The following is a 15682-nucleotide window of genomic DNA, read 5'->3' on the forward strand; positions in this document are numbered from 1 at the left end:
GGTCGGCAAGGATGAGCTAGGCCAAAGGTCTGTTTCCTTGCTCCATTACTCTCTACCAAAGGAGGTGCAAGGCTCTCCTTTCCTTCGCAGGCCTACAGATCATGCTTGGGCAAGGTGCAGCATCTGCTTAGCCCTTCGATCAGGGTCACGTGAAGCCATTGGAGCAGGTGGTGGATGGTCATATGAACAGCTGGTACATATCACAAGTCCTGGTTGTGTGACCACTTACGCCAGGCAGACAACCTCTGTAGAGTATTGATAATGGCTGGGGTCACCTGTCTGGTAAAGACACTGCCCAGAAGACTCTGTTACTCTATAACTTTAGCATCATAACCCTAGAACAAAGAGCAATACGGCACCAGAGTGACACGGGCCAATACCAGAGGTCAGCCATTGAAGGTGAGCGGAGGGACGTTTGCAGGAGCTGCCAGAGGTAGGCTTTGAGACACAGAGAGTTGTGGGTGCAAGGATGTAAGGTAAATGGCTGGCTATGAACTGTGTAGGCGAGGTTACTCTAAAGGAGAGGTTAGACTGATTGTAGGGTAGGTCAGTACAACGTCATGGGTCGAAGAGTCCATACAGCACTGTACCATACTGGGTTAACACAGGGCCAGGCTCTTCAGGTCATGGTGCTGTGCTGTACTATTGAATCTAGTAATTAAATGCATAAAGAAACAAATCCCTCCTGCCTACCCAACATCCATATGGCGCCATTCCCTGTCCATGTCAAGAAACCCTGAATGGCCTAGGTGCATTGCTCTCCGGACAGGGCAAATATTCCAAAGTGGGCCACAGATCCCATGTATCATCAATAGCCATGACAGGTGCAACACATTCCCAATGGCGAAAGTGCTTGGGTGAGCGGTCCATTCTGTCCTGTATTCTATGGGTTTCAGATGCCTCCTATTCCTCTGCACCGTCAAGGGAAAATATAACAGCAGTGGGAAAGAGATTTAGAAAACAATGAAAGCACTTGATATGTACCACACAACACGGGAGTCAGAGGATCAACGTTATAACAATCCTAAATGTATTTATAAGCGACGGAAAGCTATCATTCTCGTGTAAAATCCTGCTCCAACTCTGGCAGCAGTAACTACCAGTAGCTAATCGTGCCGAGCGAAGGCTGCTGCGTGGGGAGATAGAGCGAGTTAAAGTTTAACCTGGGTGAATTGTTAAACAGTCGCCCAGCTGAACCTTTGGATTTGAGATATGTTGATTACAAAATTACACTGGTGACACGTCGCCGACTCACCCATAATCAAGGAGGACTTTTCCGGGCGCTGATCTCTGAAATTGCTCAGGTAAAAAAAAAGCCTTTTTACGTATTGGCGATTCGGTATGTTAAAGTTGTTACCTGCAGTGAATTGTTTAATTTTTTTAAAAAAAAGTAAAAGCAGGAATGCAACTAGTTGGTGACTTGTGTTTTTTAAAAAAAAGTATCTTGAACCCAAGTTTAGAATTGACAGGCAGATTAGGGATGGTAAAAGTTTTACACACCCTGTAAAATCTGAGAAGCAAAACTAGTAGCCATTGATTCGTTTTGGAAAAAGAAAACGCTTGCAGATAGAGGATACATTGTTTAGCGACCGGTGCATTACACCCCCAAGCACCAAGAAAGCATTTTTAAAACAATGCCTTAGAATCCACTTTTTTTTTGCCTTTTGAAGATTATATCAACTGTATGGGCAAATGTGATATTTCCTTGCAAGCTACCGTGCCCTTTAACTCTGTTACACAACAGTCACGGCCACCATATGTGCTTTAAGCCAGAGTCAACATGTCTGAAACAAACTACAATTGATCAGCGCAAGACAAACAACCAGGATCTTAGTTATCTTGTGCCCTCGGGCAGTAACCACGCTTCTTTCGAGGGAGCGCTCTCCATGCTGAAGACAGGATGAGGCAGCGAGAGCTCCAGGCGCCTTACAAGCCAACGTCTCCTGCTTCATGATCGTGGGACCACTACACCCTACCCCCGAAGCCCCACAACATCACCCCACCCCATCACCCAGTGCTGTCTGGCATCACGTGGTCAACGGGAGATTGATGACACCGACGCAAAACCGAACTCCGTGAAAGGTCCAGAGTGCGATCTGCCGGCGGCGAGTAGCCCCGGGGAAACTGGTAACGCAGGTGGAAACGCGTTAACGGCGGCGACCTGTTGTACTGTACCCTGCCTTCCTTACACCTGCAAGCGTTTAGCACCATTCCCACCACGATAAAATCCGCAGGTGCTGGAAATCCAAAGCAACACGCACAAAATGCTAGAGGAACTCAACAGGTCAGGCAGTGTTTATGGAAAAGTCAACAGTCGACATTTCGGGCCGAGACCCTTCATCGAATCGGCCCGAAACTCTTTTCCATAGACGGTGCCCGGCCTGCTGAGTTCCTCCAGCATTATGTGCGTGTTACATCATTCCTCCCGCCCCAGCAAACCAAAGCAGGAAATTACCACCATTGACAGAAGTCCAGGTGGTTTATTCAGGATCGACGGAGTTTTGGTATTAGCTAGTTTTTTTTAATATCAGTGAAAAATGAGGGAGACCCTTCATCAAACCAATCAACTGCCACTTAATAGAACCACGTCCAGACGGCGATTATTTTATATTCACAAGAGATTCTGCAGATGCTGGAAATCCAGAGTAACACACACAAAATGCTGGAGGAACTCAGCAAGTCAGGAGTATCTACGGAGAGGAATAAACAATCAACATTTATGTTCCTTTTATATTTGGGTTACTTATTATCAAACTGTCTTCTGATAAATATTAATAAACCTGAAGCTTTACAGTATGGAAGGAGACCCTACCTGCCCTTGGACTGTGACAGGACAGTGTCTTGTAAAGTACCCAGGTGTCAGAATAAAACAAAATTGTACCCCTCGTCTGTCCTTCTGGTGTTTCTATGTTTGTTGAGGTCTTGCTCTTAGCCCCCACTTAAAAGAGATAGAGACACAACCTGTGAAACCAGTCCTGGAGGATTTCACTGGCAGCATTAACTGTGGCGGAGAATTGCTGGATAGTTAGCCTGGGGCCCACCCATCTTAAGAAAGACTAGCACCAATTATAGGGACTGCTCAATTAAAGTGCTGACTCAGGTGCCAGGAGCCCTTCCATAAGTGAATGGTCTAATCTGCTTACCTATCAGATTCCTCCTCCTCCACCTTTTACATTCAGCCACGTATCACCTTCCAGTCTTACTTCATACCCCTCCACCACCCACCCAGCTTTCTCCCCCCCCCGCCCAATTTCACCTATCACCTGTCAGCTCGTACCCCTTCCCTTCCCCTCACATTCTTCTTCTAGCTTCTGCCCCCTTTAAATTCCAATCTTGATGAAGGGTATCCGTCCGAAATGTCGACTCTTTGTTCTCCTGCATAGATGCTGCCTGGCCTGCTGAGTTCCGCCAGCATTTGTGGTGTGTGTTGCTCTGGGATCTACAGCATCTGCAGAATCTCGTGTTTATAGATCCACTTTTAGAAGAGAAAATGTGAAGTACAAGTTTACACTTGGATCTGTAGGGTATCAGGTGAACCTCTGTCAAACATGCAGTGTTCATGTGCTCATATTGCTTTATGATTTGAAGGGGAGGATTCAATACTTCAAGTCTTTGCCAGCTCACAGATTCCCCACTAATTTTCCCTGAAGTCCATTTTCTCCTCAGCTCCCTGGTTCCCATATTTACCTCCCAACTAGGGGCAATTTAACCAGCCAACTCGATGTGGAGGGAAGTTGAAACAGCCAGAAGGAAGTCTACATGGTTAGAGGAAGAACACATAAACTCCACACAGACAAGACAGGAGGTCAGGACAGAGCCCAGGTTAGTGGAGATGTGGGGCAGGAGCTCCACTGTAGCTCAGTTAATGCCAGAAACCAAACACCAAGAACCTGGAGGCAATGCCATAATTTATGGAAGTTCTCACATTGGTCAAGGTTAGTGAGTGCGACATAAAATGCCATGTTCCCGTCAAATGCATTGATAAACTGAAGAGATTCTGCAGATACTGGAAATGCAGAACAAAACACACACACACACACACACACACACACACACACACACACACACACACACACACACACACACAATGCTGAAGGAACTCAATAAGTCATCTGTGGAGGGGCATAAACAGTCGACATTTAGGGCCGAGACCCTTCATCAGACTGCATTCATTGGATCCTCATCACTCACCTGCCCCACTGTCTATCTACCAAGACTCATATATAAAATATATATGCTGTAATGTACCCACATAATTTAGAATTGCTGCAGTCCTCACACTTACATATGACAATGTGCTCTTATGCCAGCTATACAACAGACTGGATGCAAATATATTACATGGTGTAGGTGACATATACTGTATGTGGACACTATCATTGCTAACAAGCAGGAGACAGGCACTGCTATATGCCCTGACCCACATAGAATAGCTATGTAGAACATCTGATCTTTCACTTCTCTGTAAACCATTTCAAGCCATCTTACTTGGTGGAGCAGCAACGTACTTACACTTCTTCCTGTCTACTGCACTGAAGCCAGGTGATACAATGCGGTCTTCACAATAATGGTGACGCCAAATGCAGGTTAAATGATGACTTTGCAGGGCACCTGTACTGAGTGCATAAGACCATAAGACATGTGAGAAAAATTTGGCCATCATGTCTGCTCCACCATCCAATTATAATTTATTTTCCCTCTCAACACCATTCTCTTGCCTCCTCCCCGTACGCATTGATGAACTTACTAATGGAGAACCTATCAACCTGTGCTTTAAACGTACCCAATGATCTGATATCTACAGCCATTTGTGGCAATGAGTTGAATAGATTCACCACCCTGTGGCTAAAAAAATTCTCCCTCATCTCTGTTCTAAAGGGGCATTCTTCTATTCTGAGGCTGCCCCCTCTGTCCTAGACTCTGCCCCTATTGGTAACATCCTCTTCATGTTCATTCTATCTGGGCCTTCCAATATTAGGTAGGTTTCAATGGGATCACCTCTTATTCTTCTAAACTCCAGTGAGTACAGGCCAAGAGCCATTAAACACTTGTCATACATTAACTCTTTAATTCCTGGGATCATGTTCGCAAATCTCTTCTGGAACCTCAGCACATCCGTTCTTGGATAAGGGGTCCAAAGCTGCTTCGAATACTCCATGTGGTCTGACCAATATCTTATAAAGCCTCTGCATTACATCCTTGTTTTTATATTCTAGTCCTCTGGAAATGAACGCTAACATTGCATTTGCCTGGGGTCTGCAGGAGTGACCCCGAGCTTCAGGATGTCTGCCACTCTAATTCAACATCCTACTCCCACTCCCACCTTCGCCTGCAGCCACCAGCAATGTTGTAGCAAGGCCCAAAACAAGGTGGAGAAACAACACCTTATCTTCCATCTGGGCATATTGCAATACTCCTAATTCAACATGAAATTCTCCAACTTTAGGTAACTCACTCTATCTGTCTTAGATCTGGCCAATTCTGCCCATTATCCTATGATATTGGCTCAGATTTTCTCTCTCTCCATTTATGCAGCGTGTGTTCTGAAAAAGGATTGCAGATCCGAATGACTGATTGCTTCTCTTTCCACAGGTGCTGACTAACATATTGAGTTTCTCCAGTATTGTCAGTATTTGTTTTGACCTGACAGGCATGTCCCACAGCTCTCCAATTAGTAAACCCTAACTTGGAATTGACATCAAAGCATACTGCCATCTAACTTCCCCATTTACCCTTTTGATCTGATCTCACCCTATTACAGACATTTTCTTTCTCCTGTCCATTTTTTTTCCTGCCAACTTTCCTGCAAATAATCTTATTTTAAATCTCTCTTTCTCTATTCTGATGAGGAGTGACAAATCCGAAGCATTAACTCTGATTCTCTTTCCACAGATGCTGCCTGACTCACTGGGTGTTTCATGCATTTCCTGCTTCATTTCAGATTTTCAGCTTTAGAACTTTGTTTGATTTTCATGGAACAGTGGGCTGTGGTTATTACTGGGTGCAGCAATTGCCAACAGGTGAAGCTTACTGATCCACCTCTTTCCATTCCACTGCCTTCTAAACCCACACTCATCTCGAATTTAAGTGCAGATGATATAAACAGGCCTTCCCCTGTGCCAATTTCACCCCATATCAGACTTTTGACTTTTTGGTTTAATTTCCATTAATTTGTATGGAAATTCCAATACCCAGGAGCAAAGAAGTCTACAAAATGTGGTGGATACAACTCTTGTCTATCATAGGCAAAGCCCTCCCCATCATTCAGATTATTTATAATGTACACTGCCACATGAAAGCAACATTTACCATTAAGGATCCCCTGAGGATCCAGGCCACATCCTTTTCTCTCTATTACAATCGGGCAGGAGGTACAGGAGCCTTAGGTCCCATGCTACCAGGTTCAGAAATTGTTCAAAGTTCAAAATTCAAAGTACATTTATTATCAAGGTATGTATACTGTATACAACCTTGAGCTTTGACTTCTTACAGGCAGCCACGCAACAAAGAAACCCAATAGTGCCCATTAAAAACAAAAGAAGGCCATTGAATACCCAGTGTGTAGAGAGAGGGGGAAAGAAAAACAAATTGTGCAAACATTAAAGCATGCAAACAGCATTCAGAACTGAAGTTCACAACACCAGGCAGCACTGTGGCTGATTCAGAAATCCACAGAAGCTGATGGTATTACCCTGTTACCGTCGGGCTCCTGAACCAGTGTAGATAATTTCACTCACCTCAATGCTAAACTAACTCCACTATCTACAGACTCACTTTCAAGGACTCAACAATTCGTGTCCTCAGTATTTTTTATTTACCTTTTTTATCATTTGCACAATTTGTCTTCCTTTGCACATTGGTTGTTTGTCACCTTTATTGTTTAGAGTTTTTCCTTATTTGTATTTCTTTATTTTCTTATAAATGCCTGCAAGAAAGTGAAATCTCAAGGTCATACATGGTGACATGTTTATATTTTGATAATAAATTTACTTTGACTTGACATTTCCATTTTGGATACCCAAGAGTTAGAACCTAACCACAGAGCTAAAGTTCAACTGGAATGTCACTCTGTTTCACAATCACACTCACCAACTCACTGTGTGATGCCAGGTGCGGTCTGAAAAGAAATACGGGAGCAGGATTGGCCAGTGATAAGATACCAGGGATTGGTGGCCTGCAGAAAGGACTTGATAATGAGAATAGTTGAACTAGATGCCAGTTTGCCACAGGATAAGTAAACACACAACTGGGCTGGCTAGAAAAGAAAGATAGGAAGGGATAACAACTTGAAGAAAGCTATGGAAGTCATCAAAACCTTTTAGAGTACTAGGCAGGCCACTGAGCTTCAAAGTGCAAACCCACTGATCAGTGTTACAAACTGATTACTACATTATCAATCTGGCAAGCATCACCTGCACTGTCAGTCATCAGCATCAATACCTCACCCGGTGCAATCTGCCTCTCAAATGTATACCTGCGCTGGTTGCAACTTCGTAATTCTAAAGCAGATACAGACTCAAGATATCAAACTCTAACAATTCTAATTTTGCAACCACGTTCTCTAGTTATCAACTTGCTGACCAATGGAAAGAGCTTTCCTGATTTACTTAAGAATTAAAAGAACAAAATTAGTCAATCAAAACCCTCATCGATACTTTTCGGTTCAGTCAAATCAGTTGGTTTTATTAGCATCTTCTCACTTTGCTGTTACTTTAGTAAATCACATCTATTCCATTTCTACAGTCTTGAGATGATCGCTTAGTGAATCTGAATCAGGTTTATCACCAGAATATATTGTGAAATTTGTTAACTTTGTGGAAGCAGCATAATGCAATACATGTAAAATAAGTAGTGCAAAAACAGAAATTAAAAAGTGAGGCATCAAACCTGAATCCACTAACATAACAGTGGCTTAAATTGAAAAGAATTTCCCACAGAATCTACAAGAATAATTGAACTATAAAGGTTATGATAGCCAACGTTCATTTCCTAGACCGGGGTTCCCAACCTTCTTTATGCTATTGACCTCTACCGTTAACCGAGGGTCCATGGACTCCAGATTGGGAACCCCTGACATAAACAGATGGGAAACACAAATACTGTCACTTGTGCTGAATACATTGTCATAATCAAATCCTAGGAATAGCTTAAATTCCATTTTGCAATATACATGACAGTCCAAGTACATTCTGTGAAGGATATCAGTCATCTGGATCAAACTTCTGGCTAGCAGTTTGAATCTAGTTTTTATATTCTCGCTCTGAATCTAGTTTTTATACTGTCCACAGCAAATAAATGCTGGCTAGATTAGTGCAGGGAATATGAACAGACATCCGTATGTTGAGGTCTTTCTGGTGCATTGTATGTAACATTCCTGAGAAGCTCAGAAGGTATGACTGAATGTTACAAACAGTAGCTCATCTGCTCTTTGTCTAGAGAATTTTTCAATGTAATAGTGCAATATAATCTCCAATCACCTGAACCAATTTTTACTAAATTTGTGTTGATACAGAAGCAATGAAAGGAAAAAAATCAAAACTGATGGATTGACACATTCCGATGTAAAACCAGCCTCAATGCTTGAGTCACATTGCCTGGTGCAAAGGTCCATGACAGCAGGCTAAAAGTGGTTATTGCCTAACCTGACCAGAATCTTATTTAAGGTGCTTTTCACCCTGTTGCAACAGAGCAAAGAAATAAAGTGGCAGGAGGGGAAAAGTACTAAGAAAACTGATCGAAAATGTCCGGCATGTCTGTCCATGATCTCCTGTACTGTTATGATGAGGTCACACGCAGGTTGGAGGAGCATCACCTTTATATTCCGTCTGGGTAGCCTCCAACCTGATGGCATGAACATCGATTTCTCTAACTTCTGGTAATTGCAACCCCCCCATCCCCCCACCCCCCCACCCCCATCTCCTTCACCATTCCCCTTTCTCCATTCCCCATTCCTGTTCCCCTCTCTCACCTTATCGGCTTACCTGCCCATCACCTCCCTCTGGTGTTCCTCCTCCTTCCCTTTCTTCCATGGTCTTCTATCCTCTCCCATCTCCACTCCTTCATCTCTTTCACAATCAACTTCCCAGCTCTTTACTTCATCCCTCCCCCTCTCCCTGTTTCACCTATCACCTACCACCTTGTACTTTGTCCTCCCCTTCCCCACCTTCTTGTTCTGACTTCTCCTCTTTCTTTCCAGTCCTGATGAAGGGTCATGGCCAATATGTCAACTGTTTTACTCTTTTCCATAGATGCTACCTGGCCTGCTGAGTTCCTCCAGCATTTTGTGTGTGTTGCTTTGGATTTCCAGAGTTTTGCAGTTTTTCTCGTGTTTGTGACTGAAAATATTCCCGTTTTATAAATCTGATTGTCAACTAAGATGCCTTGAAATCTCCTACAATATTATGCCACTGAGCTGTTAATTTTTTGTGTTTTGTAAATGCGAATAACTGCACTTATTTTAATTTGCTTATGCCCAATGGTGCAATAAGTGTCTTTAATCTGTAGATCAGTAATATTTATTGAACACATCTTGTTAAAGTCCAATGTTTTTCATTCAAGCGGCACCTCCTCCCACCAATCTGTGAATTTAAAACAGTCACTAATAAATCCTATTAAAAAAAATCCAGAAGGAAGCTTATCTTGAATGAAACAGTTCACAGGGAACATCTGAGGTGTGAAGTATACATTTTGGGGGAGAAGTCAAGAAGCATGAGGGAAGAAGAGAAGATGTGCTGACAGCTTTAGATGAAGCAGAAATGTAGAAAGCTCAGTGAAACAGAAGATTGGTGCAGATCAAGCGGATTAAATGGCTGTTTCTGTGCGGAGCACTCTAAGGTGTTTTATATTACTCTATAGGCACGGTTGCAATTTAATAGCAATTGTTGCAGCAATTTCTTAGAGCTTTAACAAAATGCGCCAAACCTTTGATGTAATTTTGATTAAATGCGTGTTAAATTTGGATTTGATTTCAGTGAGCACCTCTAATTATCCTGATTTATTTTGCTGATAATCACACACAATGGAATCAAATCAAAAAAACGGGGATGGATTAACCGGAACTGTAAAAGAAGCAAGTTTACGTACATTGATTCAGCGCACAGGATATAGCTTGGTACAGGTAGGAGCTCAAAGACACCAGGTCAACAATCATTGTACTGACTTTATTCTCTTTAAACCAGATAGAGAATAGGAAATCAAATCTATTTTTGCCTGGTGTTTTGATTATGGGAATTATTTGCTGCAATACAATTTTATGTAAGTAACATTCTTTAAAATTGTGATTTAAGGTTTGTTGCAAGTTCATCATTAACAAGTCTATCAGTCAGGAATACACTTGACTAAAAAAGTTATTATGTATCATTTCTCAAAAAAGACTTGTATCAGATTGCTACATAAATTGTAAATGATGCAAATGACCAAAACTTGTATACTCTATAATCGTTATTATATGGTATGTTAGTATTTTTATATTTCCTTTAAACATCAGCATGCATAAATGTGCTAATGTTGGGATGGATTTTGTCTCTACTTAAATCAAAAATGTTTTAAAAAATCTTTGCCTATAGTATATATATACTTATATCGATTATTTTTGAAGCCTTAATTAAAGAACATCAAGTTCTTACTGTGAACTTTCTGAACTAATATACCAATATATACACAGCATCAAAGTGTGAGGAATTCCTACAGGGCAAAACATTGTTCCTTCCATTAGACAGCAGAATGTCAGAGACCAGTATCTGGGTGCTACATCATGCAGCTGGGAGAACTTTGTTGCACCAAGTAGTGACCATAGCCAAGGTCTAGTAACAATTCATGGCGTATTTTTTGGGAACGTGACTACAAGAAGATCACATCTCACCTCTGTTAGATCCTAGATGACTGTATTTCATCTCCATTTATTATCTACCTATCACTCAACAAATCTAACAAAAATACTGATTTCAGTTGTCTAAGATGAATGGCTGTTTGGGGGTATAATTTCAGATTAACACTCATAGTTTATGACTTCATTTCAAAGTAAGCTGGCTGTAGTAAAGTGTCCACATTACAGATTCAATTCACTCTGTTTAACATTTTAAACAGCTTTACTAGATCATTCTGCTTTCCTCTCAAATTTAATCTAGAGAGATCACACTGATATTTTTTTGTTAACTAATTTTCTATTATGGATTAGTAATGAGAGGCATTTAGAGAAGGATATCAAGATTGATTTGGTATTGAGTATTACAGAAGAGAGTTTGTAACTGTTTGGGGTACTGTATCATGCAAAAGGGAGAAGCCATCTAATTCATCACATTGGTATTCTGGTGGGGTGGAGATACATCTCAACCAAAGGAGGTGTAAGGCACTCCGTCCCTCTGCTAGCCTGCAGGTCACTTTCGGGCAAGGTGTAGCCCCCACTTAACCCCGCGATCAGGGTCACGTGAAGCCATGGGAGTAGCTGGTGCATATCACAAGTCCTGGTTATGCGACCCCTGACACCAGGCAGACAATCTCTGAAGAGCATTGATAATGCAGGGGTCATTGGTCTTGTAAAGACACTGCCCAGAAGAAGGCAATGGCAGACCACTTCTGTAGAAAAATTTGACAACAACAATCATGGTCTTGGAAAGACCATGATTGCCTCTGTCACATGACACGGCATGTAATGATGATGTCATATGACACAGCACATAAAGATGACGTTGAGTATCGTGGAAGTATTGCATTGAAATGTATTTGAATCAGAATCAGGTTTAATATCACTGACATGTCATTAGAAATTTGATTAGTTTCTTTGTTTAAAATCAAGAAATAAATATCAACGGCAGGAGCATTTCCATGGAAGGTCAATGTTGAATCATTATATAATAGACCGAGAATGCTGGAAATACTGGAACAGCCTTAAAGTACTCTTTGCACAAGATTAGCTGACAATGGAGTACTGGCATCCCACCCAACTGAAGTTGTGGTATACAATGCCTTCGCCAGCATGGTATCTGGTGTGACTTGCTGCAGAAATGCAGGTTTGTCTATGAAGTTAAAAATTTAGACTGTAGTGTTCAATAAACACGTGCAGCTGGAGCTTTGTCACCCAGCTTCTCCTCTTAGGGCAAGGTAGGACAGTGCCACTCCCAGCCCTCACTTGATTTATTTATTTAACAATACAGCACTGCATAGGCTCCTCCGGCCCCTAGAGCCTCACTGCCCCAGCGACCCGACAACCCCTATTAACCCCAACCTAATTACGGGACAATTTACAATGACCAATTAACTTACCCAGCGCATCTTTGGACTGTGGAGAGGAAGAAAAGAGCATCTGCGGAACACCTACATAATCCACAGGGAGGATGTACACAGATTGCTTACAAAATGATGCCAGATTTGAACTCCGAAGTCTGGAGTGACCCAAACTGTAATAGCGTGTTGCCGAACCGCGACGTTACTGTGGTTGGAGAAATTCGGTCCACCTGCTTCTCTGTACAGGACTCCGAACAGGAGGGAAGGAAAGAGTAACCGAGCATTGCTGATTTAAAAACAACTTGTGCGGCTCGATTATCTCCGCTTTAAAAGTAATGTTGGTGACAAGGAATAAAGTGGTGTGTGCTCACTAAATGTAAATTAACTATCTTTAGAAGACAATGAATGGTTAAATCTTGTGTAGGTTAAAGTGCATTGTTTGTGAAGGCAGGATTATGCACTGTGTATCCCTTAGATGTGCAGATTACTGTAGATGCCTCCTTAGTTAGTTCAGTGAATCGTAAAATACAAACACATCTAGCTGCCTCTTGCCATGTCATATTAACCTTTCGTTCCCAGCTCCACAAAACCCATATGTCTCCTGGTCTCCTACTGCCCTGTCCCAGGTTATTGTTCCTCTTTGCAAACCACTTTTCTTGTTTACTGTCTGCATGGTGTGATAGCATTATGTGGAAGCCAGTGCACATTAATGTCAAGTTTCCCTTTCGCTGGAAATTTGTGGTGACTTGTGGCGGTGGATGTCACTACTTGGATTTTCAGGAGGCATTTGATAAGGTGCCACACATGAGGCTGCTTAACAAGATAAACTCCTGTGGCACCTGTGGCATGGCGGGAAAGATACTGGCATGGATAGCGGAGTGGCTGACAGGCAGGAGGCAGTGAGTGAGAATAAAGGGGGCCTTTTCTGGTTGGCTGCCAGTGACTAGTGGTATTCCTCAGGGGTCAGTACTGGGACTGCTACTTTTCACATTTTGTCAATGATTTGGATAATGGAATTGATGATTTTGTGGCAAGGTTTGTGGATGTTAGGAAGATAGGTGGAGGGGTAGGTAGTGCTGAGGAAGCAATGTGATTGTAGCAGGACTTAGACAAATTGGAAGAAGGTTAATTTACAGGTTGAGTCTGTGGTAAAGAAGACAAATGCAATGTTGGCATTTATTTCAAGGAGAATAGAACATAAAAGCAAGGAGAGAATGCTGAGCCTTTATAAGACACTAGTCAGACCACACTTGGAGTATTGTCAACAGTTTTGGGCTCCATATCTCAGAAAGAATGTGTTGTCATTGGAGAGAGTCCAAAGGAGGTTCACGAGGATGATTCCAGGAATGAAGGGATTAACATATGAGGAGCTTTTGGCAGCTTTGGGCCTGTACTCACTGGAATTTAAAAAAATGTGGGGGGATCTCACTGAAACCTACCAAATGTTGAAAGGACTAAATAGGATGGATGTGGAGAGGATGTTTCCCATGATGAGGGTATCCAGAACTAGAGGGCACAGCCTCAAAATTGAGGGGCAACCGTTTGGAAGAGAGGTAAGGAGGAGTTTTTTTAACCAGAGAGTAGTAAATCTGTGGAATGCTCTGCCACAGACTGCAGTGGAGACCAAGTACATGGGTATATTTAAGATAGAAGTTGGTAGTTTCCTGATCGGTTGGGGCATCAAAGGATATGGTGAGAAGGCAAGTGTATGGAATTGAGTGGGATCTGGGATCAGTCATGATGGAATGGTGGAGCAGACTCGATGGGCTGAATAGCCTAATTCTGCTCCTATGTCTTATGGTCTCATGGTTTTGAGGCCATCTTACACATGACTTAAGTGCTAACAAAAATATGCAGACCTATCTCCCTGCAGTGAGGTTTTAAAGATTTGGAATAGGTGATGGTAGTTTAAGTATCTGAACCATTACCAGTGTTAAATTGTACTGTTACTGACAAGTACTCCTTATTTTTGAATTTCTAAGAAAGCTAAGTATTTTACTAGACAATATTCTGATTAATTTCAGGTTGGTATTATGATGTATTATTCAAACTAAATTGAGGTAGGATTAATCCCACAAGATTACAGTTACATAACCCGCTTCTTCTTGTATACTGTTATGTGCATGAATCAGGGAATCTCAGGCATTCAGGTTAGTGGACAGAAAGCACAGACCACAAGTCTAATTTTCAGATCTACAGAGCACAAAAAATCAGACCTGCAAACCTGGTTCACATTGGTGGGAAGGATGTTGTGTCAACCACAAAGTGCAAATTTTAGAGATAAAACACAATGACATTTAAATGTGTGCTTGAATTTTGTTTTTAACTTAAGCCTTAGCTATTAAATGTACAGTGCCTTGTAAAAGTATTCAGCCCCAACCCTTTGTTCACATAAATAAGTATTATGACCAGGGATTTTGATAAATTTAACTGAGAATTTTTATTTGCGAATTACCTTCTTTTTCCACACTACAGCCCCAAGACACAGGGAAAATTGTAAAGCATGAAAAACTAAAAATTTGAAAACAAGTATTCACCCCCGTTTGCTCAGTACCTAGTTGGACCAACCCTTGCAGATGTGACAGCCAGTAGTCTCTTTTAGCTCTGCACAAGATTTGCCCATTCCTCCTTACAAAATTGCTCAGGCTGTGCCGGGTCAGTTGGGTAGCAGTGGTGGGCAACAATCCTGAAGTCTTGCCAGGGATGTTTGGTCAGGTTAAGGTCAGGACACTGAAGGACATCAATTTTCTTCATTCAAAGCCAGTCCATGGTTGCTCTGGCAGTGTGCTTTGGGCCGTTGTCCTGCTGAAAGATAAACATCCTCCCTAGTTTAAGTTTTTTGGCAGAGGCGAGCAGGTTTTTATCCAGGATCTCTCTGTATTTGGCAGCATTCATCTTCCCATCAATCCTGACCAGATTTTCCAGTCCCAGCTGCTGTAAAGCATCCCTACAGCATGATGCTACCCCCACTATACTTTATAGCAGGGATAGGATTACCTGGCTGATGCACAGTATTAGATTTATTCCACACGTACCGCTTAGTGTTGAGGCCAAGGAGTTCCACCCTAGTCTCATCCGACTGCAAGGCTTCCTTCCGCATCTTTGGAGTATCTTCTAAATTACGCTTTGCAAAGTCCTTACGGGCAATAATATGCTTTTTTTTAGGCAGGGCTCCTTCCTTGCCACTCTTCCGTAAGTAGCCTTTTTTGTTTAAGGCCTTAAAGATTGTGGAGCCATGAACTTCATCTCTAGTTGCAGCCACTGACTTCTGCAGCTCACTCAGTGACTGTTGGCATCACAGTAGCCTCTCTTACAAGTGCCGTTCTTCTCCAGCGACTACGTTTCAGGCACACAGCCCGACTTAGGCAGTGTGGCTGTGGTTTGATAGTTTTAACACTTTTTCATAGTACGTACTGAGCTTCCTAATAAAGATCTTTATAGAAAATTTATGATTTGCACT

The 15682-nt window shown here is 42.2% G+C and overlaps 1 protein-coding gene across 6 annotated transcripts in view; it reads left to right on the forward strand.

Annotated features, from left to right (window-relative positions):
• The first annotated feature begins 1242 nt into the window (after positions 1–1242).
• The window catches only part of a1cf (apobec1 complementation factor), a 44167-nt gene continuing 29727 nt past the window's right edge, over positions 1243–15682 (forward strand). For 5 of the 6 annotated variants that reach the window (XM_072239721.1, XM_072239723.1, XM_072239724.1 and 2 more), the window contains exons 1-2: positions 1243–1304; positions 9972–10117. In XM_072239721.1, the coding sequence (XP_072095822.1) occupies positions 10019–10117 (99 nt within the window). In that variant the 5' untranslated portion in view covers positions 1243–1304; positions 9972–10018. Of the gene's footprint in view, positions 1305–9775; positions 9835–9971; positions 10118–15682 lie in introns of those variants that run through there. The other variant, XM_072239722.1, reaches the window with a different exon arrangement.

This window comes from Mobula birostris, chromosome 21 (assembly GCF_030028105.1).
Source record: "Mobula birostris isolate sMobBir1 chromosome 21, sMobBir1.hap1, whole genome shotgun sequence".
NCBI lineage: Eukaryota > Metazoa > Chordata > Chondrichthyes > Myliobatiformes > Myliobatidae > Mobula > Mobula birostris.